Raw genomic sequence first — 27,791 nt, forward strand, 5'->3', positions numbered from 1 at the left:
TAGTTCGTCAGATTTCATCTTGGAAGTTTAGGAGGCAGTCACGCGGCCCACGCTCACACAGGCTTGATGCTTGAAATGCAAAGCATCCTGATTCATGGCATTACTAGAAAGTGATGAATATATCAGGCCTACACATTGGCACAAACCCAATGCGGAATTTGTGCCCCAATAGATGCATAGGTCCCTATTATCACAGGATGAAAAGAGAAATATACCATGGGAAAATATCCAGCCATTGTCAAATGCTTGTTCATTTAAGAATAACTGATCATCAAGGTTTAGATATCTAGCACCGGGAAATGAAAAGCAGTAACAAAATGTCCCCAGAGGTCAGGAATTCAAATTTCCTTGGGACCTCCCCCCAAAAATACAAATATAAAAGCTACTTGCTCCCAAAAATAATGCCCCCACATATGTGATACTGTGGAGTTTCCAGAAGTGTTGAATTTCAAAACTGTGATCCAATTACTGACAAAAGCATGTAAAGGAGATATATACCCTCCAACGAGGATCAATATAAACAAATATATTTGCTGTACCCAGGCCGTATCTATGGGACAAAAAAATTATAGATAAAACCCCCCAAAGGGAAAAAGATAAAGTGATGGAGGATTACAGTAAGAAGATTTCAAATAATATCTTGGAATGCAATGGGTTTATAAAACGAGGAAAAAAATTCAATAAACATCAATCTTTATGTACAAACACTATCCTTTCCTTCCTCTACTTCTGCTTTCACGGATCAAAACCAAACTATTGCTCAGTTCACTGATGGGAACAAACAGGAAGCTGCAGAAGCCTACTCACCAAGAATACATGGGTACCTCGCAGCCAATTGAAAGTACACCTGTCTTAATATTTATATCCTGAACCAGACTGTGGTGGTGGGGGCGGCAACCGATTCGGAGTACGACGGCTGCTAGAGTTTGAGCCCGAGCTTGCATCACCATTCTGGGCTGGGTCACTGTAACGGCGGCTGTGTCCATTGCCAAATGAACTGGACCGATTAACTTGTCCATTTGCTCCAGCATCAAATGCAGATCTCCAGTCATCTCCGGTGGAACTGTCAGCTCTTGGGCTGCTCTCTGTTGCCAGAAGAAATAAAAACACAAGGAATAAAAAGAAAGGGGTCAATGATAGAACTGAAATCTGCTAGTGCATGCCCATCCAAAGCAAATGCCAGTGGTGCGTAATGCATAAGGACACCAAGTCAACTGACAGAATAGGATTGCTGAAAAAGGGTTTGTGTAGCCAAATGAAACAGTAAGGTCTAAGTAAGTAGAATTACTGCGTAACATGAGGCTGTCTTAGGTGCTGGAATAACACTAAGGTCATTTAACATGTATTTTTCTATACCCAGGTTCAAGGGTCATTATTAGCTCCCACTCTCAGATCCATACCACTAGTTAAATGTCCAAAAAATACCCCCGGTATTTGACACCTACTCCAATTCATTATGGATGGGGTTGCAGAGATTCCCTCCACATCCATGGTGTAAAGCAAGTAGATTCAAAGAAAAAATGACCGGTAAAACAGATGTGAGAATAATGCTTTGTAAATTTGTGAAACAAGATATAGGAAACATATTTCAAACCATCTGGTTCTAAGGATATTATTTTCTTTGAAGACATGAATTTGCTCCTATGTTGTATATGAATCTGTTATGGTATTAACTCAGGCAGTACCTGCTCCACCTCCACTGGACCAGCTGGAAGCAGCAGCAGCTCGATTGTCATGGACACTAAGTTGACGTGTGAGTTTTGAAAGAAGGCCGGACTGCTTCTGATACCGTTCCCTCCTACGCTTCACATTTTGGTCCTCCTGGAGCAGTTCCTCAATTCTTGCAGTACTTTGGGCACTGATGACATACAAAAATTGGCTTTATTAGGTAATGTTTTCACCTCGCTATTGACCCAAGAAGAAATATTACAACAGGATCAAAATGCTCAGGGACAGTAACCTGACAGAGCTATATAAATGATTAAGCATGTCTTCTTTTGCTTTCTCAACTTGGCAAAGAACTACTGCCTATTCAACCAGAAAAAGTAATCATCAAGGACAAGTAAGTGCAAATGTAAAAACCAATTTTTTTTCTCTCGGTTCCTTTATTTATTTTTTTTTTTTTTTGGGGGGGGGGGGGAGTGGACAAGAAAATGTATAGCAATGACATTGGCTTACTTTGGGAACATTGGCAGCCAAACTATTCAGAACAGCTTCTACATAACCACGTACTTCCTGAGACATCCATCGGAGCTCTTCTTCTGGATCAGCCGGTTTTCTTCTCATTGTATCCTGAACATTAGCAAAAAAAATATCTGAGCAACCTATCATCAAACTTTGTACCACAAATTCTACTTAGCCTAAGAAATTGAAGAACATAGCCCCAACCAATAAAATGAAGGATGGAATCAGTATGCACATTGAACCTTAATACCTCATAGCCAATGTTCACATCTATGGACTCACACCATCAGACAAACAAAAAATTGCAACAACAGAAGGCTGACCACAGATTGTACTCATTCATGAAGGATTAATTCAATCAATATCAACTTACAAGAGAACCATCAGAAAGACTTTGTCTGATGGGTAGACCATCCCCCTTTCCCAGACCCCTGGAGGACTGGATGACATTATTTATCTTGCTCACCCACTCAACCTTATCTGCAGTGCTCTCAGCCTTTAATAAGACAGCACTTTCAGCTGCAAAAGTCAATGGACAAAATTGAGCAGGATTTGCAGATGTAAATTGAGAAAGCACAAATAATAAGAACATGGGGAATGGATTCAAGAAATTTACAACAAGAATAACACTATGATGTAAGCATGCAACATATACCTTTCAGAACAGTTTTATATGGAACCTTGGTAGTTATCTTGAACACAAGACTAGGTGATTTAGCCGGTCCATTTGACTTTTTATCTTTGGAACTTTTTGATGAAGATTCTTCCTCATCTGAAACATCTTCTATATTACATTCCTGCCCAATATATCCAACAAATAATATCAAAAAATTAGTGCACAAAACTTTGAAGTTGTTATAACCTGGTTGAAGGCTAATTTAGTGGATTGTATTAAGTACAATATAATGGTAAGCATCTGCTAGCTCACTCCATTATCTGTAGCTGCAATATCCAATACTTCAGATGCCAAATAGATGGTGCCCATAAGAAAGCAACCAAATGGGCTTTTTAGGCAAAAAACTAAATAGATACTCAAAAGACTCAAAACTATCCACACTGCCCCCAACCGTGAAAAAAAGGTGATAACTGTTCAGAAGTATTAGTTTGGTACCTCCAACATAATGACAGCACGAAAATGCCTCTCCTCTTGCTTTTTTGTGTATCCAAGCTGCACAATCATATTGAGGTCTTATCAGGGGGAAATTTTCATTCTAGAATAATAACATAACATGTACCTCAAAGATGTGGCCGACAATATATCAAAAAGCCTAAGTTATAACATTCGACCAGGTCAGCTGCTTAAAAATTTAATATACCTTGCCACTTTTCTCATTTAGAACAAACCAACGCCTGCTCCAGCCATTAGTCTTCGCACTTTTCTTCAATAAAAAGCCTGCAGATACATCAAACTTTAATAACAGATAATAAACCAACAGATGTAGTGACAAAATTCAAACCATTCAGGGTACTGTATATATCCAAGTTCAAGCTCTAAGAACTACTACTACACAGATGAGAGTGTGAGACCAAAACTCTAATCCAAAAAAGAGGGAGCTAACAACATTAATTGAAGATTGTTGTGAGTCCAACTCCACAAAACTCCCCAAGTTATATATATATAATCAGCGACTCTAAAGATGTGGGTGATAGGAGCCAACTGAGGCAGATACATTTTCTGTTGCATCATTGTTTATCATTATAAGTCCCAACTCTTGCAGTTCCCATCAACTGCCAAGTGGTCTGAAGCCCCAGAAGATAAAGATCAATTTTGGAGTTACCATGACAAGGATTCGGGCCTCGTTATCTATCCACTGGGAAAATTATGCGTACACCCCTGTATTTTTCCTTAAATATCAATAAAGCACAAGCTTTTCCGTAACCATCTTGTACAATTAAAATGTCTTTTTAAAAAAATATCATTGTCCATTAGGGACTGCATGTTAACTGTTAAGTATAGGATATAACTTTCCAAAAAAAATAAAAAATAAAAACTTGAAATGACTCTTATAGCCTTTGCTTCCCAAAACTATTCTCTGACCTATCCCAACTGTATTTCTGACCAAACCCAGGTTTCTCCTATACGCTTCCTCGACCCATTCAAATCTCTAGAAATCTCTAACATATATTGAATTAGTTTAAGGAGCAACATAGGTATCACAAGCGTAAGCAAGGCCTTGGATTAGGTTCTGAAGTCTCCTAATCGCAGGGTCTGTTTATAAAATATAACCATTAATGAAAGTCCAGTTGTGCCCTATGACTAACTCCCTGCAGAATTACATAATTAAAAGATTAAAAGATCCAAAAAAGCCCTACAAACAAACTGGAATAAGGAGACAAAAGTGCCCTTACCAGTTGGCAATAGCTTGGAAACCCAGCTATTGCCACTAGACTTCAACACTCCCCCTCAAGTTGAAGCATACAAGTCACCCATGCTCAGGCACAATTACCAGTTAGTACAATGTGTTTCTCGAAGAAAGTCACATCAGTACTAACAAATTGTCTGCAGGTGACAAGACCATAGCATCGATAACCCTTCTGAGTGCAAGAGTATCCTAAGAATACACACTTAACCTGTTTAAGTTCAAGGACCAGTCTAGCAAGAAACTTGGAGACAAATAACTCATTGTGTTGGGTTCTAAAATCTCTCCATGATTGTGGCAAGGGGTTGAAACATGTTCAATTCTTCCATCATTCCTTCAAAAGACCTATAATAGTCTTGCAAAATTTTCCCAATTTGCTAGAACTAGAAGAGCTTTTCATAGATGACATAGACACGATGCATATTTTTCTCTTGGGAATATGCTTCTTTCACATAATCTCATATTCTCTTAGCAATAGAATGAAGCAAAACATCGGCTAGAATATTGGGTCCATACTATTCTACAACCAAAATCATAATCATTGCATTAATCTTGGACCAATTATCCATGGTTGTCAAGGCTGCAAGGCGACCAAAGCGGTTGGGGCTCCGCCTAGGCGATTAGGCAACAAAACGGGGCCCAAACGGCAATAAGACTAACAAGACGGTTGGGTCAAAAAAATTCAATACAACTACTTTTAAACTGATAAATTTCTACTATAAACTAACTAAACATTCAAGAACCACATTGATCCCAAAAAACAAAAACCAAAAACATTTAAGAATCATAATTATGAAAGATTATCCAAAAAAAAAACACAAATATAAGTTCATCTCATCAAACATCATAACATATGACTATAAACTATATCAAATTATAAGTATGAAAATGAAAGTAATAATTTTACATTTTTACTTACCTCTATGATAGTGTGATGCCAATTAAGTGCCTTGTCCATCTAATGATTCATTGATTCCCCATTCCGAAATGACTAACTATTAAATTCGTATATGGCTTTGTAGAATAAAATTTTATTGAAAAATAAAAATATATTATTAAGTACAAAATGTCAAAGTCGTTTTTTTGACATTTAGGCAGCAATAAGGCGCACAAGACGACAAAGTGGTAGCAATTAGGTGAAAAAGCGGCTGAAAAACTGCACGTCAACAAAGTGGTGGCAAATAAGGCAGTTGAAAAACCACCTAGCGCCTAGGCTAGGCCACTTTGAAAACCATGCAATTATCATAATTCATGTTTTTTGTAGAAGGTGTGGGATTCTCAATAAAAGGTTAACTTACCCTAAACCAAGATATAGACACGGACAGCTTGTGCCCACAGAAGGAAATTAGAATTACCTTGAAGTTTAATGGAAGTAATATGAATATTCAGATACTCTGAGGAAAGAGCAGGGTTCTCCGAACAGGCAGCAACGGTCTCAGTGGCCAGGGTAATTATATAATCTTCAATCAAAAACTATTATTTAACCAATAGGAAACTATCAATACAGGGCAGCATACAAACAGGGATTTATCCTACTTATCAGAAGAGAGAGACAGAGGCAGCAGTTGGCTCAGATAAGCAGCACAGCAGTAGCACATGCGAAAAAAATCCCAAAGAGATTGTATTACCCAAAACACTTAATAGAAGCAGCAGGCCATTAGCAGAATTTTAAGAAGTAAACTTAGAAAAACAGGGCGGCAGCAGTAGTAGTAGATCCACAATCTATTACCCCCAAAAACTTAATAGAAGCAGCAGACTTCCATAACATCATCAGCAGAATTTTTAGCAGCAGTAAACTTCGCAAAACAGGGAAACAAGACCACATGCAATCCAAATCACAGCAGAAATAATACATACATCCCAGAGAAGCAGTGTACGACAAATCGAACCTTATAAAACAGTACACATATTTGTGCAGGAAGTAACAGCGTAAGATTTTATCTCAAAATTAGCACACTCAGATTTGCACAGGAAGTAACAGCAGCAGTAGTCTCAATCTGAATGGGACCGACCAATCTTTCTTCATGATCTCTGGGTAGTTGTGGCATCAAACAGCAATTATATTATTTGAATTACATAGTATTAGCAGCCATAGGTGGCTGTAAACCAGAGGTGGAATATCCAAACAGCGTGATCACAAGAAGTGGTTTTGAGGTTCTCCTTGGCTAGTTACAACCCAGAATTAGAGAAGAGAAGAACCAAAAGGAGGAGGAGGAGGAGGAACAGAGGTATTGCGCCTAAGCCGGCCTGGGATTTGGTTGTGAAGCCTCCTAATTGCAGGATCTATTTATAAAAAAATAACCACTAATGAAAGACCAGTTCTGCCGTTTGCTAACTTGTAGGCCATAGCAGAATACACAATTAAAAGAACCAAAAAAACTATACTAACTGGAATAAAGAGACAACAACGCCCTTACCAGTTGGCCATAGCTTGGAAACCCAGCCATCACCGCTGAACTTAAACACATACTTAACCTAAATACCCATAAATATCCACCACATTGCATATCAATAAAAGCAAAATTTTTGCATAACCTTTATTACCTGTTAATCTTGATCTCAAACAAAGTTAACCATTTGTCAGTTAAAAAAGTTCCATTACACTTTCAAACCAACTAAATTGCTATAAATGCAAGGGAAAGATGCCAATGCATACGGTTGCATCTCCTAAAAGCCTTGCAATTTTATTTATTTATTTACTTTTGGCATGGGCGGGGGTTAACTTTCTGGTGTTCATTGTGGAATATGCAATGATGTGTTTGCTCTTAAGGACTTAAAAACCAATATTCATCCTGGTTGGCCAGGACTCAGAATTCAGAAACCTGCATTGTTTTGCTGCTAATCCACTCATATCCTATCTGTTAATAAGCAAACTAGTGAAGAACAATGGCTAGGATCCATTTTTAATGGCCTTAATTTGCAATGTCAAGTGATTTAATGATCAGAATGACCTCAAATGAAGACTTTCTCTTAATACCATCACCATCACAACCCATTCAAAAGTAGCCCAATGAAATATTCAAAACTCGATCTCTTACCGCCAAACCTACAGGAAACAGGTGAAAAGGAATATGTGATTGTATAGAAAAGGTTTACCAAATAAAGAGTGTAATTGTGTTTCATGCATGTCTCTGTATATCAGGGAGAGAGAGTGAGTGACTGGAGGATGGTGCTTTCTACCGACTTTGGAGGTGGAGGGGAAGGCGCTTCCTGACAACTTTTCTCGAGCCAACATAGCCATCTAACATTCTCACTCCACATGAACTGATGAAGAGCACAAAAAGATGAATCATAGCCCTTCTGCATGGATTCCTTCAGGAAGAATCAGCATTGGGGGATTTTCCATCTCCGGCATCATCTGCTACTGCTGCTGCTAGCTAGCCTGCTACCTCATTTCCAACTGTTATATTTGTATATCCCTCTTTTATCTCGTCCTTTGTAGTTCTTAAACAAATCCATCAATGCCAGACAACACTGCCTAGATGAAGTTCTCCATGGGTCTTGCCATAGCCACTACCACAATCACTGCCATCCAGGTCATTCCTTTTTTCTCTCTTCCTTATTGTGCTGCTGTAATGCCAGTAGTGGCTGGTCCTGCTGCTGCAGGGCGCAGGCAGTAGCTTCCAGGAGCTCCGTTTGTACTCCGTCTTCTAGTTTAGGCATCTCAATGATTCACAAGACAGTTGACACGACCCTGAACACACTTTACTACTATTATTATTATCTTCTTTAATTATGTACCCTTCCTGTTTGAATCATCTATTCATCTCTAACACAACATTACGTCAAGTATTGAAACCTAAATCCTCTCCTCGTAGTTGCTACTGGATTTTTCCCTTTCTTTTTATTTTGATCTTCTTACTGAAATTGCCAGCAAAGGGCATCTGAGATGGCTTGGTGTCTATCAAGTTTTGAAATTTGAGAAGTCATGGTGTTTTCAGGTATATTATTGTCACTCCTTGGTTGTTCCCCTCGACTTTGTTTTTTTCCACACTTATCCTTCTCTGTTTTCTTGGGAAATCCCCCCTTCTTTCGGACTGCTTGTTCCCCCGCCCCACAACACACACACACACAAAGGAAAAGGTCAAATTATCGGTAGATCACAGATATGTGGGAATTCAGGTCCATTGCCCAAACTAATTTCTAATAGTTCCTGTACAAACCTGCTGTTATCTCCCCACCAGCCCCAGCGGTCTTTAAAGCCGATGCCTCTTGTCCATCCTTCTCTGACTTTTCAGACTTATCTTTCATTGATTTCAAGCTCCCTCCAGATTGTTGTGCTCCTGTTTGGGGACTAGTTGCCTACAAGAGTACAAGCATCAGATATGTAACCAAGAGAATGTATTAAACCAAAAATTTAAGCTGGCATCATATTATCATGTTTTTCAACACTAATGAGAAAGACTCAATACCCTGTTTAGTATGGCTTGCTCCGCTTCTTGTCCTTTCTTTGATGATCGGTTCTTCGGATCTTCTTCGCGTCTCTGCCTTTCCATCCTAACGAGAAATAAGAATATTGATGGATCAGATATTGAAGCCCTTCAGAGCACAGGGGCAAACAGTTACACATTTAAGGATACAATAAATAATTATGACAATACATATATTCAGTATCATCAAAATAGAATAGAATGCCAAAAAGACCTGCATATGCAGAAAGGGATGGAAGAGGATAGTCAGTTAAGAGGTAGAGAGTTACAAATATTGGGCTATTTGCCTAATTAGAATGGCCAAATTATGGGAAAAGGAGCCCCATAATGCCAGAGTTACATATATTCAGTATCAATGATGTAGATGCCTGTAACTAGTTGTTTATGTAACTTACATTTTCTTACATCAAATCTAAGAAGGTATGTTAGAAAGGTTTGAAATTATGGTGTTTATAAGAGTGGCAAGCATTTATTTATGTAAATACATTTGGGTTGATGAAATAGTGTATGTCGTACTTATGCAGTTTGACCGTGGTACTAGGGCTGTCCATGCCATGTTGCTATTAGGATCTGTATCCAGGAGTGTAGCACTCAATTGCAACTTTCTTTTGGATCTCCAGGTTAAAAAAAAATCGACACTAAAGATATTTCTTATATTTGGAGATTTATTGATGACTAATTTTGCAAGAAGAACAGCATACATCACCAAGGATTTTTTGAGATCCAACCCTAATAATGACACGAAAAGCACACTGGTATACAGATGAATGCTGAAACATTCATTAAGGTGGTGCTGATAGAAGGCACTTAAACTTTTGCACAGCTGTGCTTCTTTCTTTGAGTACATTCAGGACACACTAGAAGAGTGAAGGTGCTGTATACAATAGATATCTATTATAGTTGCATTCATAATAAATTGCTCATATTTTTAAAAAAGGTACGAGGAGATGGTTACAACTGAAATATCATATGGAATCAAAAAATTCCAGTTCAAACCCTACAAATTTCATAGTCGTTTTGTTTAACCATATTTCGGCTCAAAACTTCAAGAAGACCCTAACAAAGTATCCCCTAAAAACAATTGAACCTTTATTATTAAGCAAAAGATGGTTCTCTCATTCATGATTTCAAGAAATATTCATGAATTGGAATCCAAGTGCCTTGAATAGGGCCAACTGAGATGAGTTGTTTTGTGCAGAACTCAGCTTGTTCTGTCAAAAAAACAGCAAACAACAGCTTGTGAAACCAACTAAGAGTAGATGGAATTAAAAGCTGGCAAATCTATAGTTGGCTGAAGATAAACGGCACATGAACTTGGGAAATCACATGACAAGTTTCTCTAAAAGCTGGTCAGAACCAAAATTCTGATTAATGGACATATCAGTCCAATTAGCAGAGTATTGTGCAGCCCTTATTATACTTCTCAGGATGGTGGAGCAAATTATCATGCTACAAACTTTCATTAGATATAGATCTGGTTTGACTGTCTGTCTTCAACCCAAAAGAAAAGGATATTCTATGTTCTAATCAGGTTTTCCAAAATTAAGCATGGTCTTACATGAAAATCCATAACACCCTTTACTTTAACTCATTAGATTCAGGAGTAGGCTCATTAATTGCACATAATATCTCAAAGGAAAGAAAAAAAATATCTCACGATAGCTCGAAGAAATAAAACCTTTTCTTTTGTACAACTACGAGAAGGGATTTCTCTATTTCGCATCTAATTAAATTCTGTTGTGATAATATGATAATCTGCTTTGTGAATTATTAGAACCCAGCACGTCAGACTCACACTTTACAACATGAACCTAGAATCTTGATATGATCTTACATCAAGTAAACAACAACCAAATTTACCAAACACAGAATGATTTTTAGTCAACCATAACTTGGTTGGGCCCATTTCTTGCAGTTATTTACATAAGCAAGCCAGTAACTATAAAGGGCAAGAATTGATGGAAAAGGTTATTACGCTCATGGGGAAACTTGCAGTCCCCAAGCTTAAACAAGTGAAGAGACCTCTACCACGCCATTAAAGAATACCAAAATTATTTGTCCAACATGAACCCATAACTAGTTTTCTTCTTTCTAATATCCTATTTCGGTGACGTGCCTAAAAATATCATATTAGCTTGCAAATAGGTCGTTATACTCAAGCTAGAGCCATGCCAAAGACAGGAGCACATAAAAGTGAATGTATTAGGCATTTAGAAACACCAACAATCATGCAACCCTACCTCCTCTGCACCAGACGAATGAAGTGTTGAGGAGGAACAAAAGCACGCTCCATATCAACTAATGCAACTACCATTTTCCTTGCCTCGTTCTTAAATCCATCCAATGCAGCACTTGCGACTGCCACAACCTGTTTTTTTTTTGGGTGGGGGGTGATTTTCGGTTTGTAATTCAAGATGATTCCAATAAAGCATCCATAAGAAGCCCCTTTTTTCTGGGAAGAAAGAGAGGGGGGGGGGGAAGAAGGGTTAGAGGAACAAGGAAATTTCCAGTTACCTCTCGCTTAAAAGGGGGATATCTTCCAAGACCTGGTGTAGCATTTGCTGCTGAAGAAACTATATCTACCAGCACCCGGTGGACCTGTTTCAGGTATAACCCCAAAATGTAGCATTTTGAGCCAGAAAGAGAAGCATAGGAAACACATTATTAAGGACATGAAGTTACCACAAGGGTTTACAAAGCCAACTTCTTCAGAAAAACAAGGCTGCATGTAAACATGGGAAAATCATACTTATTGAGGCATCCGGGGCATTCCTGAGCTTAAATGTCTGACGCATCAATGAAACACCTGGTCGGTTGCTTTTTGTGCACATATTAGATTTTCTAAATTGTTTATTTGTTTTTTGGGGTTTTATATTTACAAATGCCCATTGTAACATTGCTCTTGGTTTATCATAGAGGTCACAACTACAGTAAGATGCATGGCACCATAAGAAGCTCCCGCAACTCGAGGTTGAAGATATCTAGATCCCCAATACCCTGCAGCGAGCTGCTCTTTCTGCCACTTCTCCTCCACTAAGTTTTATGAGTGTGTGTTTCCCATATCCTGTTCTTCCCCAGCTCCTTCCGTGTGTGTGTGTGTGTTTTTTTTTCAAGCTTCTACTGCTTTTAAGACAATAAAGTTGAGGGGGGTAGGGTATTAAAATAACCATGTTCCCCCCCCCCCAACCCCCAATGGGAGAGCAACTGCTCTCATGTTAGCCCATGTGGAAAGTTATTAGCTAGGACATTTTGGGGACTGTTGGAGCTATAATAGTAGGGATAGGGAGTAGGCGAAGGAGAGGAAGAATTTTGTAAGGGTAAGGGGACAAGCTGTGCTCTAGGGGATAGGTACTCTCTCATGTTAGGGGTGATTGAGATAAAATACTCAGGTGTAAGAGTTCTTGGATTTGCAGATTGATTGAGCCATTTTGTTAATGAATTAGTCCAAGAGCGTTGCGTTAATTCTTGTGTATACATTTCAATTATTTTGTGTGTTTGAGTGTGAGTGGGACTTAGTGAGTTGCAGGGCTGCAGTGAGCTGAAGTTCAGGTGAAATCGCATTAAAGAGGGGCTGGTTGCAGGAGTTGAGTTCAATTGGGGAAGTAGCAGGGTCCTAACAACATGGCATTCGGAGCGAAGCTGATCCCAGGGAATGGTCAGAAGCCAAATGGAGTCCCAATTCCCTTGCATCTCGTCTATTCCTCCACTCCTCTTTACCAGTATTTTTCCCATCTTCATCTGCAATTTTTATTTTTTTTAATATTGTTTTTCCATTTGCTAAATTGATTGTTCAAATTGTAAGCTTCTCTTTTCTTTTTTTAATATTCTTTTTCCATTTGGTATCTTGATTGTTCAAATTGTAAGCTTTAAAGAAGTTTTGTCACTTGCTGTGGTTTAAATATTTAAAACTAGTGCTTGTATTTATTGATTTGTTATTTCTTTAACGAAATATTGCCAAATGTTTCATTTTAATTTTAAGTCCACTATTTGGTCCAAATATATTAATTGCATAGGACAAACAAACACTAGGACGCCTTGACCACCTGAAGCAACACCTTGTGGCCGCCTTATCGCCTAAGCACTTAGAGGCCCTCAAATGCCTTGGTCACCTTGGTGCAATGACACCCATGGGTAGTACAGTATATAAGAACACCTGTCTAATTATATTTGAAAGAAAATGTTTACAAGGAGAAAAGCACTTTCATCAACAAAATAATCACAAAGGACCCAAAAAAAACTATCGACAAAAAATGTACTATGAATCTTCCTCATAGCATTTCTAGATTAGATTTCCCAGATAATGAAGTATTGTTACCTGTAAAATCCCCAATATACTGGTGTTATCAAATATGAAGGCATGGCCATCCAGCAACAGGCAGAAGGGATGAGCCTTTCCTGGCATCTAGGTGCAATAACAGGCCTCAAAGATGCAGGCAAGCTCAGTGAATGTTTTACTCGATTACCTAGGTAACATGTATACTATCATGTCAATATATCCATACTTAAGGATGTAATTGTTTCTGGAATTATTTAACTGCCTGTGCATCTGCCTGTGCCCGTTGTGCAGCTTAAGCATAAATGCATGTCTGATGGGGTATAAACCCAGTAAAGCACGGGCCTCTAGTATTAGGACACAAACCATTCATACATCCCTACCGGAAACTAGATTGTAAAAGAAGAATCTTCACTGGAGTATATTCCTCTTTTTCTTTCTTTCCTTTTTTTTTTTTTTTTTGGGGTGGAGGTGGGGTTTGGAGTATTCACTTTAAAGAAAAGCTCCCAAAATTCGCCAAATGAATTTACCTCATCAACACAGAGACGTGATGGTTCTTTCGCCAACTCCAGTACACCCTTTATTAAAGACCGTAAACCTTTTTCTGGAGATATCAAATATGGTTGATATCCATCAGCTTCTAGCACAATCTGCCCAAGCCAAAGATAGGTTAGAAAAAAATAAGCCAGCAAAAATTCAAGAAAGTTAAGACAATATGGTGGATAAGAACAGATACCCTTTTCACATTGTTCATGTCAAAATGTCTGTCCAAGGGAAGCTGCTTGATCCTGTTAGGGAAGTTCCCCTCAAAACTTGCAACAACTTTCCAGCCGCCACCCTGCAAAAAGCACTCATGATACTCAAAAACTTGTCACAATTTGAGTAGTAATCTATTATGTTGGATAGATAAGAATTTTGCATCATGTGAACACCATATAGAAAGAAACCCAAATGCAATGGTACATAAAAATTTCTATCTTTCTATTATCTACTCTTCTGCAATCTAATTCACGTATCAATCAACCCAATAAGAAGTTGTGGGAGCCATGAAAAATAATGATTTTCGGCATGATGTGAAATTGAACTAAAACATAATGGAAATTTTTGGGACCATTAGCTAGAATAGTTTTGCAACTAACTTCAAATCACTCCAAACAACAACAACAACTACAACAACAACAATAATAAGCCTTGTCCCAACTAAATGGGGTTGGCTACATGGATTCTTGCCCACCAATCAGTTTTGTTCGAGGCCATGCTAGATACAAGGCCTAAGCTATACATATCCTTTCTCACCACTTCTCTTAAGGTTATCTTAGGTCTACCCCTAGCTTTTCTAGTTCCTTCAATATGGATTATCTCACTTCTCCATACAGGGGCATTTATAGGTCTCCGTTGAACATGCCCGTGCCACCTCAAACGACTTTCTCGAAGCTTATCACTTATGGGAGCAACTCCCAAACCAACTCTAATATGATCATTTCTTATATTATCCATCCTAGTTTTGCAACTCATCCATCTTAGCATCCTCATTTCTGCTACACTGAGTTTTCAAATCACTCCAAACCTGGTTATTAAATCTTACTGTGCTACCAAATTACTTGGATCTGAAAGGGTAGATAAAGGTAACATTTGAAGGTCATGCATGGGCGATGGTCGAGTGCCCACCTGTTGCTGCTTGGTCACAGGTTTATGTCCAAGAAAAAGCCTCTTTGGAAGCAGGGTAAGGCCGTACATCTGACCCTTCCCAAAAGGCCAAGACCCTATTAAGCATTTGAGCCTTGTGAATTGGGTACTACCTCTTTTTTTGTTAACACAATCATAATTAGAAGTTCACTTTGTTTCTTTTTTATAGCAAATTTATTTTCTTCCCTTCCTTTTACTAGCAGCCAGATGAAGCCTTCAGTGTGTTGTTTCATTCAGCGGAAAAGTTCAATACTACCATAAATCTTTAAGTAGCTCCAACCATACTAATGAAATACTAAGACTACAAACACTTGCCCCAGAATAACCCACAAATCAGTAAATTAGAGACAAGGAAAGAAATTAGTAACTTAGGGTGTTTACCAGATCACCCTTGGTTTGATTGAGCCTTGTAAGTAGGTGAAAGATTGCAGCAAGTTTCACTTGATTCCAATTGTTGGATACTTGGATTGGAAGATGTGGTAAAAGCTGCCAAAAATAGAAACTAGATCCAAAAAATAGGAACTTTTTGGTGTGGAGCAAACTAACAAGCTGATTGGCTCTAAACTCATACCGAATGGAGGTCTTACAGATGTGAGACTATCTCGCAAATTAGAAGAGGTTGTGATGGTTGGATGCTGTGACTGTGAAGAGAAACTTACGACTGAATGCTGCAAAGGACTGACGAATGGGATGAGAAGGTGGATCAAATGAGAGGGAGACAAAGAGGAATGCAAAGACAATAAACCCAACCACATTTGTGAGATTGGGTGGGGAATGAGAGGAGGTCTCAATTAATTAAATTCTCAGCCACACACCTGGTTTGGATAGAGGAAGAAGCAGCAGCCTTTGCACGGTAAACTTTTTATGAAGTAATCTCAGTTTGAAGTTCTTATTTCAATCAACAGCAGCAACAAGTAATTCAATGCCCTTCTTCCAATACCAGCAGCACTGGCAACAAAGCTCCAACCCAAGTTTGGTTCAAATGAAAGAAGAAAAGAAAAGCTAGATGAGTTTTCAGGCTCTCTCAGCAAGGCTACTAAGGTCCTACACATTCAGCATTCAACAACAAGGTTCCTCAACACTTCTTAACACTTAACATGGACAAGACAATAAGAGAACTCAAAGCAACGGTCCAATTGTAATTTACCAGTATTTAAGGCTGATACAGCGTATTATATAAATAGAGATGAGGAGTGCGGGACTTGCTCTCCAAGTTAAATAGGAAAGTAGAAAGCAGAGAAGCTGAGAACAAACACTCGTTCTCAGCTCTAAAAATAGAAACAAGTCTAATAGCAATTAGAAAACAATCAAGTTGAAACTAACTGCTTCATAACCCACCTAGTGTTTCTGCTTAGAAAACACCAAAAACATTTCTCATGTTTATGTTCCAAGAAACCATTTTAAAAGTGTTTGATAGAACTTAATTTTGGAAATGTTTTTAGAGCTCAGAGTTTCATTGTGAAAGTTCTATTTTTTACGTTTAGATGGAAAATGTGCACCATAATTCTGTAACGACTTGTTTCCCTTAAGTCTATGCACCTTGAATTTTTGTTTCAAGAAACAGTTGAAACAAATAATAGTTTCGTCAAAGTTGCTTCTTGACACATAAATAGACCTACATCACCCATGCCCTAAAATTTACCCCATATAATAACCCTTCACTTTTTCTTTTCACAAGAGGACAATTTCAAGCTACATTATAGATTGTAAACTTACCCTTTATAATGACAATCACTAGTACATTGCTACAAATAGAAAAAGAATTTCTCTTTACTAATTCTAATTCAATTGATCTCTTAAAAAAAATTGCTCACCTCACCAGTAGCAATATGCTGGAGAAATTTATCCTCAAACTCACGACAAAGCTCCAAAGCAATAGCTTTTGTCCCTTCAGCACTGTTAGCCATTTGCTCACCAAGCCTGACTAACTCATCCTCAACAATTTGAGACTTGCCTTGAAGCCTGCAAAATTTTAAGAAACGAAGATAATAGTACACTAGATATCAAAATACAGCTCTACCCATAAGCATTCACTCAGAAAATTGAGCTTGCCCAAAAAGTCAAGAATCGACTGAGCACCTCCAGCTATTAAATGTTACAACTGCATCAGGAAAGGATATCTTAAGTCAAGGGAAGATTATCCAATTCAAACCAGTGAGTGAAATGTGATGGTCTTTGCAATCACCTATGAATTACTACACTACAGAAATGATAATTGGTGGAGAATCTTTCGACATGATATAAGAATATAAATGCCGTTAAATGAATCTATGCAGATCCAGCACTGAATTATAGCTTATTTTCCCCCAAAATCAGCCAAAGGTTGGTATATATAGGTATTGGACCTTTGTTTAATATGCCTGTGCAGTCAGAGGGCTATTCTATGGGCCAAAAGTTTGGTGCCTAGGCTAAGTATGAAAATAGTTTAAACAATTGATTTAGTTAATGTAAATTCTGCCTAACCTAAGTTATAAGGGCAGAATAGTCTTTTCTTATGTTTTATTTTAGTTTTAAGAGCCTAAATCAGTCTAGGCTCGTTAGTTTCAATTCTCCTAGTTTAAAACTGTTTCTAAGACCAACGGGGGTTGGTCACTTGTCCAAGTGGTAAGCAGCTTGGTCCGCTTAAGTAAGGTTCCGGTATCGAAACCTTGTGGATGCAAAAAATCCCTGCTGGGAGACTCATCCACCACAGCCAGGTGTGCAACCCGGGTTGAACACCGGATTAGTCAGGGCAAAGCCTTGGAAACCGGGGTTGGCAACCAAAAAAAAAAACTGATTCTAAGTCCTAATTTCAGTAGGAATTCTCATGAAAGGCTACACATAACCCCCCCCCCTCTTTAGATTAGAGAACAGATTTGAATATTGAATGATAAGCTTCCCTTCAAGCACTGTGTGTACTTTAGTTATTAGTTCAGTCAATTAATTTGAGGATCCAAGTAGTAGGAGTTCTGGTTCTGTCAATAAGTTTGACGATCCAAAGCCTAGGATGATTCTAGGTGAAACCAAGCTTAGACACCTATGATTGGTTGAAGTTTAGAGTTCAACCTTCAACCTTCATTCTCCATCTGAATATTCCAACCTCAGGGCTCCAGTCAAGTATTACAGGCAGCCTACATCAAATCCCCTTCTCCTATCACATCTTTTTCTATTGTTCTTGAAATTTCTTGATTTTCAAGAGTTACTAAGACACCAAAAATCCAATGTCAGGTCTATGCCAATCTAACCGTTAGATTTGACCCAAACTTTAGGTGCATCATTTCCCCAAACTAGTGACCTCAGATCCCAGTTTGACCTCATTCTGACCGTCCGATTTCAAGATATAAATATTTTCTTGAATTTCCGAATTTACCTAAACCCCCAAAACAAGACCCTTCATATCTTCTAATCTCACGATCCAAACCCAGCCAACTTGGAACTCGTATACCTTTATTATTACCAACATTCCCTTCAAATTCCAATCCATTCTGACAACTTGAGACCCTAGTTCCCATCACAAGAAATTTAAAACTCCCATGGGATGGGCTAAATATCCTTGATACCCTAAACATAGATCAAGAACGTACTATCTTTAACCACAAAACCTTAATTTAACATTTTTCCCTAAAAAAATCATCCCCCATCATTAGCCCATATCACAAAGCCCACCATATCCCATAACCAAAATTTCAGGAAACCCTTTCTTGGTTCCATATGAATTGGTTATAGCAAAAAAGATCTTGGAAGAAGTGGCCCTCATTAAATTGAGGTTGCATCACACTTTTGTGTGGAAAGCGATTTTGTCCATACTCCATACAAAAGTTACATCCCTGATCTTGCAATTGTTCCTTCACTAACACAAGTTCATTACTATGTAGGCAACACTTATTATTTAAACCATTTTACCATAGGCTACCTTCTGTAGAAAGTAACATCATACATAAATCCTAGTTCCCTATCTAGCAATTATCCTTCACTAATACAAGTTCATTACTCAGAGAAATGAAGTAAATGTAAGCAAAACTAGCTTACCATGCACAAACTCTACAACAGAAGGAATATCATTTTCAGGAAGGAAAAAAAAGGGAAATGGAAGTAGAATGCACGCATTTTCTTTTAAGTGATGCATTTACTTGAATGAAAAATAAAAGGTAAAAGTTGAAAAAGGCATGTACCCAGAGAGCATCTTTGGTAGCTTGATTTTCATACGCTTGCGTATCTGGCGAGCAAGTGTGTCCACTAAGGCTACTCTGCCAAGTTTATTTTGAGGGGCTCCAGTAAGAATAGATTTGAGACTCTCACTCTCAGCTCGCCAAGCAGTTTCTAAAGAGTTATCAGAGCCAACAGATCCAGACTGTGCAGAAGCTATAGAGACAGACTGGCCAATTAAAGCAACCCATGGAATATCAGACGTATTCCGAGGTCCCTGGTTTAACAACAATGCCTGAACAGCAGCAAGAACTTTCTGGTCGCTAGCAGCTTGATCTATTTTACTGATGACACCAATGGTTCTAGTACCTACAGTACATGAAATAACAATAATTTTTTGGGTTGATCTTAACCAAGTAAAGTTTGCAGCTTGCTTCATTACCAAGTAAATCATACAAATCGTACAAAGCTGCATGTCAACTGCAACTTACTTTCTGAATCATATTCTTTAACCAGTCTGAGAGCACGAGACGAGGAAATTTCAGGTGCCTGCACAGCTGGTACAACAACTAACAAGATCGTATCATTGTGCTCCGCATACTCACTGATCTGAAATAAAAGTGCCAGTGTTTCAATGGAAGCAGTCAGTATATCACCATTGCATGAAAGCGGAACTAATGCATGGTCCTATTTGGTAAAAATCCATACATATATTTAGTTTCCAACTATGGGTAGGAATAAGTTGAATTCAACTTGGTGCAATTTTCATTATCGTATGCAAATATTTATACAAGAAGAGGTAGAGTGAGACCCTGGACCAGATACATACAAAAGAGAAGAGATTGACTCAATCGCAATAAGGAGGAGATTGACTCAATCGCAATAAGAAGGAAGAGATTCCAACCAACTCATAGTTCACCCTGGAGCAGATACATACAAAAGAGAAGAGATTGACTTTATCTCAATAAAAAGGAAGAGATCAAAACCAACTCGCAGTTGGAAACTACATATACATTTCAGTCATTCCCAAGTAAGAACACATAACAGGAACTGCCAGAATCAACCAAAGGACAACAAACACAGCACATATCTCAAGGCAGAGCATTAGCTGCCACTCACCATTGAATCATCCACTATCCGTTGATCCAATCCAGGTAAATCGATCAATTTCAACGGCGGAGCTGCCAAAACATTTATGTCAGCTGAATTGCGAAAGAAGATAATCGCACTAAACAAATTTAAAAGAAAAAAAATTTTGAGGGGAACCTATGCATTAATTCTGACATAACTGGAATTATCAACAGATTAAACATCTCAGAGAAGACCATGAAAACAAAGCAACAGCCTTATAAAGCATACACTCAAAAACATTTTATAGAGGTCATATGCCACCTAAAAGTGCAGATTCTAGGGCATACAGAGCATGAGAGCAAGCAAGAGTTTGGCTTCAAACTTCAAGAGAGCCCTCACAACCAAATATCAATTCAATTGCTTGCAAATTCAACATAGAAAAGCAGACCTACCTACAGAAATATAATACAAGAACAACCACAGCAGTGGATTCTCTGGAAAACCACAAAACTTATAAGATCCATGGAGAGACAATATGCTGGGATAATGCACCAGATACAAAGAGGCCCTGAGACTAACTCATCAGCCAAGTCAATGGCATAACTCACACTTCAAACAAAAGACATCTTCCTAGCAACAGTCTTGTAGAACCTTGAGACCAGAAGAATGGAAGGACTGCAACAGCTGAAAAATGCAGCATCAACCAAGCTCAAATAGAACCCCCAATAATGAAGGCGAAACAAGGAAAAGCATCTGGGAAAACTACATTCTCATAATAATAAAGCTGTAACCACAATTTAGGATGGACCAGATGTTGCTTAATAAGCTCATCAGCTGGCTTGCTGCTCTCCTTTGACTTCCAAAAGAATTAAAATTTTGCTAAATTATCCAAGCAAATGGCATGCCTTGGCAAATGAGTAAATTCCTATCAACCATGATAACACTATAACATATTTGGCTTTGTCAATGAACATGAAATGTTTGAACAAATTTAAAAACTGAAAATCAAGAGGTCTTTTAAAAAAAAATAATAATAATAATTAAACAAATTATTGGAGTCACACTCCGTGGTTCTAGACACATGCAGCACGTGCGTTAGAATGAGGTCTGTAACTTCAAGGCAAGGCATCAAAGCATTGTCTTAGACCTCACCAGGAAGCAAGCTTCATACTCCTAATTCACGGTTGAAAATCAGCTACAAGGCATTAACTAAAGATGGAACGAAGACCACCCAACTCCACTCCCTAGCATGATGGACATCCAATTAGTACAGCATAGTAATAACCCTATAGATGTCCCCTTTCATGAAAAAGTATTTATCCAGTTTGTTTGGAGGCGGTGCAATAAAGCGTAGACAGTTTTTTCAAACAAAAAAATGAATTAAAAGATCTAACCTGTGCTGGTACGTAGCTTTAAATATATTTCATCACGGCTCTTGCCAGAAGAACCCTTGCTCAACCTATCTTGTAAAGAATGTCGAAGAGCACCTGAAAATGCCAAAACATAACTGTGATACGTCCACACCAATGGAACATCAAAAGAAGAAACTGACAATACCAATTAGGATGGTCCTATCATACTCACGGTCATGGTAAGGAATTGCCTTCCCAACAAAGCAAGCATTAGACCTGCCATGACCAGTGGTAGTTGCCTGATTGCCTCATGCGTCAAAGTGCCAAACTCCAATGCATAGACCCTCCCCATGTTATTAAAAAAATTACAAGTTTCTGTAGTCTTAGTTTTGACCTCTTTGTTGTGTCTTATATCTCAAACTTTATACCCCCACAATTTATATACCTACAGATTAAAGCTTAAGCTATCAAAATGACATGACCTTGATGTTTTGGCCATCACCTGGGCTACTAGGTGCACTTTGGCTAGCCATCAAGGTCGCACCATGACAACTATGATAAACTACATCACACAGCACTCCTGAATATACAAAAAGACTAACAACACCAGGATTGTAGTTTGCTTAGAATCCTCACTCGCTGAAACTTGCTGAGATTTATTATCAATTTGCAAGATGATAGCTTTGGTGCTCAAAGAATTATCCCTCTTTAGATCGATACTGATGGGAGCCCTGGTTGCGCCATTTTCACCTGTTGGCTATACATGACATAAGAAGGAGAAGGAATGGCATCATCAACATATGCTAAGATACCCCAAAAAAAATTACGAGAACCATGAATAGGATACAACTTACCAGAACAGGGTGTCCAATTAAACTGTTCAAAACTGCAGATTTACCAGCACCCTGAAAATTTAATGTACAATGAAGAAAATCAAGGGAGTGCACAAGAACCAATAAACCAATTCAGAGAATACAGAAAAAGAATCAACCATAAATTTCATTAAGCCAATGGTCCCATGTAAGATGAATTATCATATAATTATTTCCCTTGAGAGGAAAAATGTTAACCATCTAAATGAAGAGAACGACTTGACTTTATATCCTCAATTAGGCCATAAACCAAGATCACTTACCAAATGGCCCTTATAGATTGAGCCTCATGTCATCAGTTCTCAAGGAGAGACTATAACATAAAGTGACTACCCCTCATCAACTGCAAACCCCATTACCCACACAACTAGCAAAAGCTGATACACAACAAACCTTTTCCCAACTAAATGGGGTCAGCTACATGGATCCTTGCCTTACAATCAGCTCTATTGAGGTCATAATAGACACAAGGCCTAGGCAATGCATTTCCTTTCTCACCACTTCTCTTAATGTTGTCTTGGCTCTGCCTTTTTACTCCAAAAAAAAACTTAGCTCTGCCCCTAGTTCTTATGATTCCTTTGATCTAGATTAAATCCCTCCTCCATACAAGGGCATTTAGAGGCCTCCATTAAATGTGGTTGTGCCACCTTAATTGACTTTCTAGTTGCTTATCATTTACAAGAGCTACTCCAAGTCCAGCTCTAATATGATAATTTATTACCTTATCCTTCCTAGTTTTTCCACTCATCCATCTTAGCATCCTCATTTATGCTACACTGAGTTCATCTATAAGATGTTTCTTAACATCCCAACACTCAACACCATATCTCACAGCCAATCATATGACAATCTTATAGAATTTTCCTTTGAGCTTTAAAGGAATACGTTGATCACATGACCCCAAACTCACCTCTCCACTTCATCCACCCTATTTTAGTTCTTTGGAAAACATCATCGTCTAAATCACCTTTTTATTTGTGATTGAGCTAAGGTACCTAAAATAATCGTTTTGTAGAATCTCCTTCTCACTAAGTCTCACCACCTCATCGTCCGTTCAATCACGACCAAAAGTATGCACCAGATATCCCATCTTTGTTCTACTTAGTTAAAAGCCTTTTGATTCCAAAGTTGCTCTTCATGATTCTAAACTTCAAATTTTCTAAAGCATAAACTTCTCTTGATCGATTGACCTTAGTTTCCCTAGTTTTGGAAGTTGAAAGATAAAAACCAAGTACCCTTATTCTGTATCTATCCACCATTAAGAAGCATCCCGTAGCCTGCTGATTGATCAACATAAATGACCAGGAGAACTTGTATGATAACAGGACAAATTGTAGGCTAAACAACATGAAATTCCTCAATCACATGACATGCATTACTATGTATTGAAATCAATACAAAGCCTGAAACAGAATAGGATGAGATCCCATACTACAGCTAATTTAGGTCACCGCACCCACCCCAAGAAGAACCCCCAAGGCTCACAAGAATAACTAGGTTTGCTGCCAGCAGCCTACGGTACTGCCAAAAACATTAAGAGCATGTTTTGGCCATAGGGTTATTTTGGTAATTTGGCAGCCCCACTTGAGCCCGGCTGCGCCTGGTTATAATCAGGAGTTTGTCCTAATCTGTTTTTAGCTTGTTATTTGCATCAGTCTAGGTTACAATAAGTAAGAGTCCTATAAATACTAGAAGTCCATTTTGAATTTTGTTTCTAATGTTAAGTACTTAGGAGTCTCCAATAAAGGCTATAAATATACAACCTATGCTTGTAAGAAATCACAGTTTGATGAATAAAATTATTGAAGAGAATATTGCAGCAGAGATCAAGGACCGAATAGGCTTTTAGGGTTTCAACTTGAAGGAGTTCTCCTTCAGCAGCACACCTGGCCTGCCTTCATTCATTCATCCATCTTCTCTCAAATCCCTCTAAATCTGGTAACACTTCCCAACATGCCCTCACCTTCTACCCCACCGCACCCTCTATTTCCTTTCCCTACCCCATTCAACGCTTCCCCTTTCTTCCGAAAAACCCTTAATCTCATATCTCCCTATCCCCTCTACAGAATCCCCTCCCCTTATAAAGTCACATCCCTCCCACTCCCATTAGCACTCGACCCCAAGCCCTGTGCTAGTTACCATCTAGACACCCTAGATTTCTCAAACCCTTAAAACTTCAAATTTGAATCTGAAACTGAAAACAACAAGGTTCAGATCTTTTCTTGTTTCAAAAGCCCCAACCCTAACCCTAATTTGAATGTTATCCACCCAACCTGCAAACCCTATAACCCATAACAGCCTAGAATCCCTTAATCGCAGGGCTTGTAAAACCTAGTTTGTCTGCTGATCATCAAGGATCTTGATTTATTGGCCCTCATCCCACTGAGGCTGCATCAGCAGCACTATTCTTTCGTTTTATCTTTTGGATGAAACTTGCTTAAGAAGTTTGCATCTGCATAACAAAAAAAAAAAAAAGCAACTTCAGAAATTATATTTCTGTGCATTTCAATCAATGATCCATATTCAACTTTCAGTGTTCTTCCTTTTTCCATCTGCTGTATCAAATGTTTCATATATTATATTTGTCTATCCTAATGCTGACCCAACCACAAACATGTCTACAGAAAATTTCAGGGCTCCAAATCTAGTCTTCAACTCTCTCACAACCAATTTCAAGCCCAACTTCCAAGATTATGTCAATTCTTTAGCCCTGTCCTGGTTCTACTCATGGGGGGAGGGGGGGAAGAAAGGAAAACTAACAGAGTTCTTTTGGTGTCATTGGACCAATTTAGAGCAAACTTGTCATTCCTAAATGGGCTAAGAAGATAATATTCATTTTTCATTTTTTTGGTTGGGTGGAATTTCTCCTTTTTTTTTTTTTTTTTTTTTTTTTGGGGGGGGGGGGGGAGGAGGGACATGCAATTTTCTAATCATCTCAAGAGCATATCCGAAGTATTAATACCATCTTGCATTTGTTGATAAATCACAAATCTTCATCCATCGAGTTTTCATACATTATCAGACAACAAAAAGGCCCTTAGTCACGGGCTCTAAGTCCTCTCTAGCCCCTACTAAACCCAGAAACCTTGTGCACTAGGTACGATCTTTAAATGCAGTAAAAACATTAATCAACCACCTCTAAGCAATAAAGTAGCATTTCATGCCTCCAAGCTGGAAATTTCTAGTCTAGTTGTCCCAAAAATTTCCACTTTTGAGCACATGAACTTGGGTCGAAGTCGAATCACAAATCCACAGCATGTGCAATCCATCATCCTCCACAAAAGTACAGTCCTCCAATAGCTATTGTGAATAATCTAACACACAAGACCTCAGCTTCAGCTCCTTTACAAAACTCAGTTTCACTGCTTTGTACTATCTGCAATTCTTTGATGCTTTGCATATGATTGCTCTTGTTACTCAGATTTTTCAGTGATGCTCAAGGAAGTAATCCACAGGAAGCTATTCCAGTATGCATATGGTGGTCTCACAAACAGAAGCACCTTTTTCTCTTCCCCCCGCCCCTTTTTGTTGTTGTTAGCCACTGCTAAGAGCAAAATACTCTCACCATTCCTATCATCAGGACTTCTATGAAGATCTCTTGCAGCAAATAATATGCAGATGTGGTTTTTAGGGTATTAGCTTTGTGAAGAAACTATATTAAAGATATCTCTCTCAAACACAAGGTCGAAGACCATAGATATAATGTTAATACCATTACTATAAAAAGGTAATGTGAAATTCCAGTTAAGTCATTGAAGCCTACTAATTTGATTCAAGTTAGAGAGATTCTTCATTCGATTGTTATTAACAGTAAGCGTTTACTGGTAAAGTCATTATCTGACACGATAAGCCAAGTTACTATTCAGCCTTCGACATGTACATGCAACTGAAGGTGTTGACGAACACCTTTCTCTATTTCAATCTTCTGATTATCTTAAATTCAGTTTAAAATGCTTATTTGATTTCCCACGTAGCTTTTCATTCTGCAGCGTTCGATCCATCTAGAAGAAAAAAACAAATTACCAAATAGCTCAGTTTCGGATAAACCAGAAATTGCTGAACCTCATGCAGATCTTCACACGCAATAGATTCCATCAATCGAATTAGTAGCAGTCATTTGCATCATTACACAGCAGACCAGTTTCAAGTATTCAACTAAGAACTCAACAATTAGTGTGGGTATTATGGTTCGTCCTTATCTACTCATTGCATACTGATATAATTCACATTAAACATAATTCCCGTGAAAGCAATGCAAACACTGGATCCAAATATCATGAAACGAAAATAGAAGACCTAACCGACAGACCATGACGAACATACCCAACAAAATTCTACCCAAAGAGATACAATCCATACAAGATTTGGAACAAAATCAATGGTCTGAGAAACTTACAACATTGCCCAGGGCGACGACATTGAGGAAAGTAGAAGTTCTCCTCGATGGTGAGTTTTCATCGACATCTTCATCTGCAAGCAAATCAGCAGCCTGAAGCATCGACTCGGACAGCTGAACTAACTCCTCTATCGCCTCCATGGCTTCGCCGACCAGAACCACCAAAGCAATAAAGAAATCAAAGAACCAGAGAAGGAATCGACACCGTATTTATCAGATTTATCGGGGATTCAAACACTAAAACCCTATAAAAATCGAAAAAGATGACAGTAGATCTAGATCAGCGATCCAAATTTAAAGACTAAGAAAACAACGAAAAAATATCGATGCGAGGGAAGCCGCTCGTCACCGCTAGAGAGAGCAGGGAGGAATAAATGATAAATAATAATAATAGTACAAGAAAAAGAAACCAAGCCCTCTCTCTCTCTCTCCTTTTTTGAATTCTTGAAAAGAAACGAAATGGAGAGCACGGAAGCACGCACTTTTGAAATGGCAAGACAGTGTTTACCGCTTTAAACAAAACCATTATCCATTATATGGGATTTAGTTGGTTGTAATAATCTCTGTTCAGTACTACGATGGCGGGGACTTTGGACGGCGGAGTGTAAGAAGTCTATTTCTTTTCGTTCTTTGGGGTTACTTTATGTCAATATGGCAAATATCGACGGTGTTGGAACTTCGAATTCGAACGCTAGTTTATACCATAGCTTGCATTTCTCGACGATAATTCCCTCATTCTGTACATCTACGATCAATTCGCATCCGTGACTGGTCCATTCTTATGGTCAAGATTTGTTATTGGTCCAATTCTTGTTTTTCCATATATGCAAAATACAAAATTTAACCCCAAGAATTTCACCCAAAGTAAAATAATAATAATAACAATAATTTAACTTACAAGACTGGCTTAGTTGTTAAAAATCAACAATTCCAAGTAAGAGATTAGAGTTATGATCAAATCCACTTCAAAACCAAAAACCAAAAATTACAACAAACAATCAAAAGTTTATCATCAAAGGGTTACTCAGTCACTATTGACTGA

At 38.3% G+C, this 27,791-nt stretch overlaps 1 protein-coding gene across 3 annotated transcripts; it reads right to left on the reverse strand.

The window, feature by feature from the left end:
* Nucleotides 1-320: 320 nt before the first annotated feature.
* On the reverse strand, nt 321-27,497 carry LOC149026627 (dynamin-2A-like). 3 transcript variants are annotated; one of them, XM_089154689.1, is made up of 23 exons: nt 27,258-27,497; nt 26,750-26,994; nt 22,336-22,386; nt 22,118-22,238; nt 21,524-21,616; nt 20,178-20,239; nt 19,550-19,667; nt 19,085-19,427; nt 16,748-16,895; nt 13,984-14,085; nt 13,778-13,897; nt 11,489-11,572; nt 11,215-11,342; nt 8,957-9,041; nt 8,708-8,846; nt 3,501-3,577; nt 3,296-3,352; nt 2,840-2,981; nt 2,558-2,703; nt 2,179-2,292; nt 1,961-2,028; nt 1,686-1,858; nt 321-1,085 (listed from the first exon to the last, which is right to left on the reverse strand). In XM_089154689.1, the coding sequence occupies exons 2-23, from the start codon at nt 26,888-26,890 to the stop codon at nt 853-855; spliced, it is 2,745 nt and encodes a 914-aa protein (XP_089010815.1). In that variant the 5' UTR covers nt 26,891-26,994; nt 27,258-27,497; the 3' UTR covers nt 321-852. The 3 variants fall into 3 exon arrangements, with proteins under 3 accessions (XP_089010815.1, XP_089010807.1, XP_089010823.1); XM_089154681.1 differs by having other exon boundaries at nt 27,232-27,497; XM_089154697.1 differs by lacking the exons at nt 21,524-21,616; nt 22,118-22,238; nt 22,336-22,386; nt 26,750-26,994; nt 27,258-27,497 and adding an exon at nt 21,282-21,508.
* Between the last annotated feature and the right edge of the window lie 294 nt (nt 27,498-27,791).

Source organism: Hakea prostrata, chromosome 1, assembly GCF_041222555.1.
Source record: "Hakea prostrata isolate BN-2017 chromosome 1, UWA_Hpros_2, whole genome shotgun sequence".
Lineage (NCBI taxonomy): Eukaryota > Viridiplantae > Streptophyta > Magnoliopsida > Proteales > Proteaceae > Hakea > Hakea prostrata.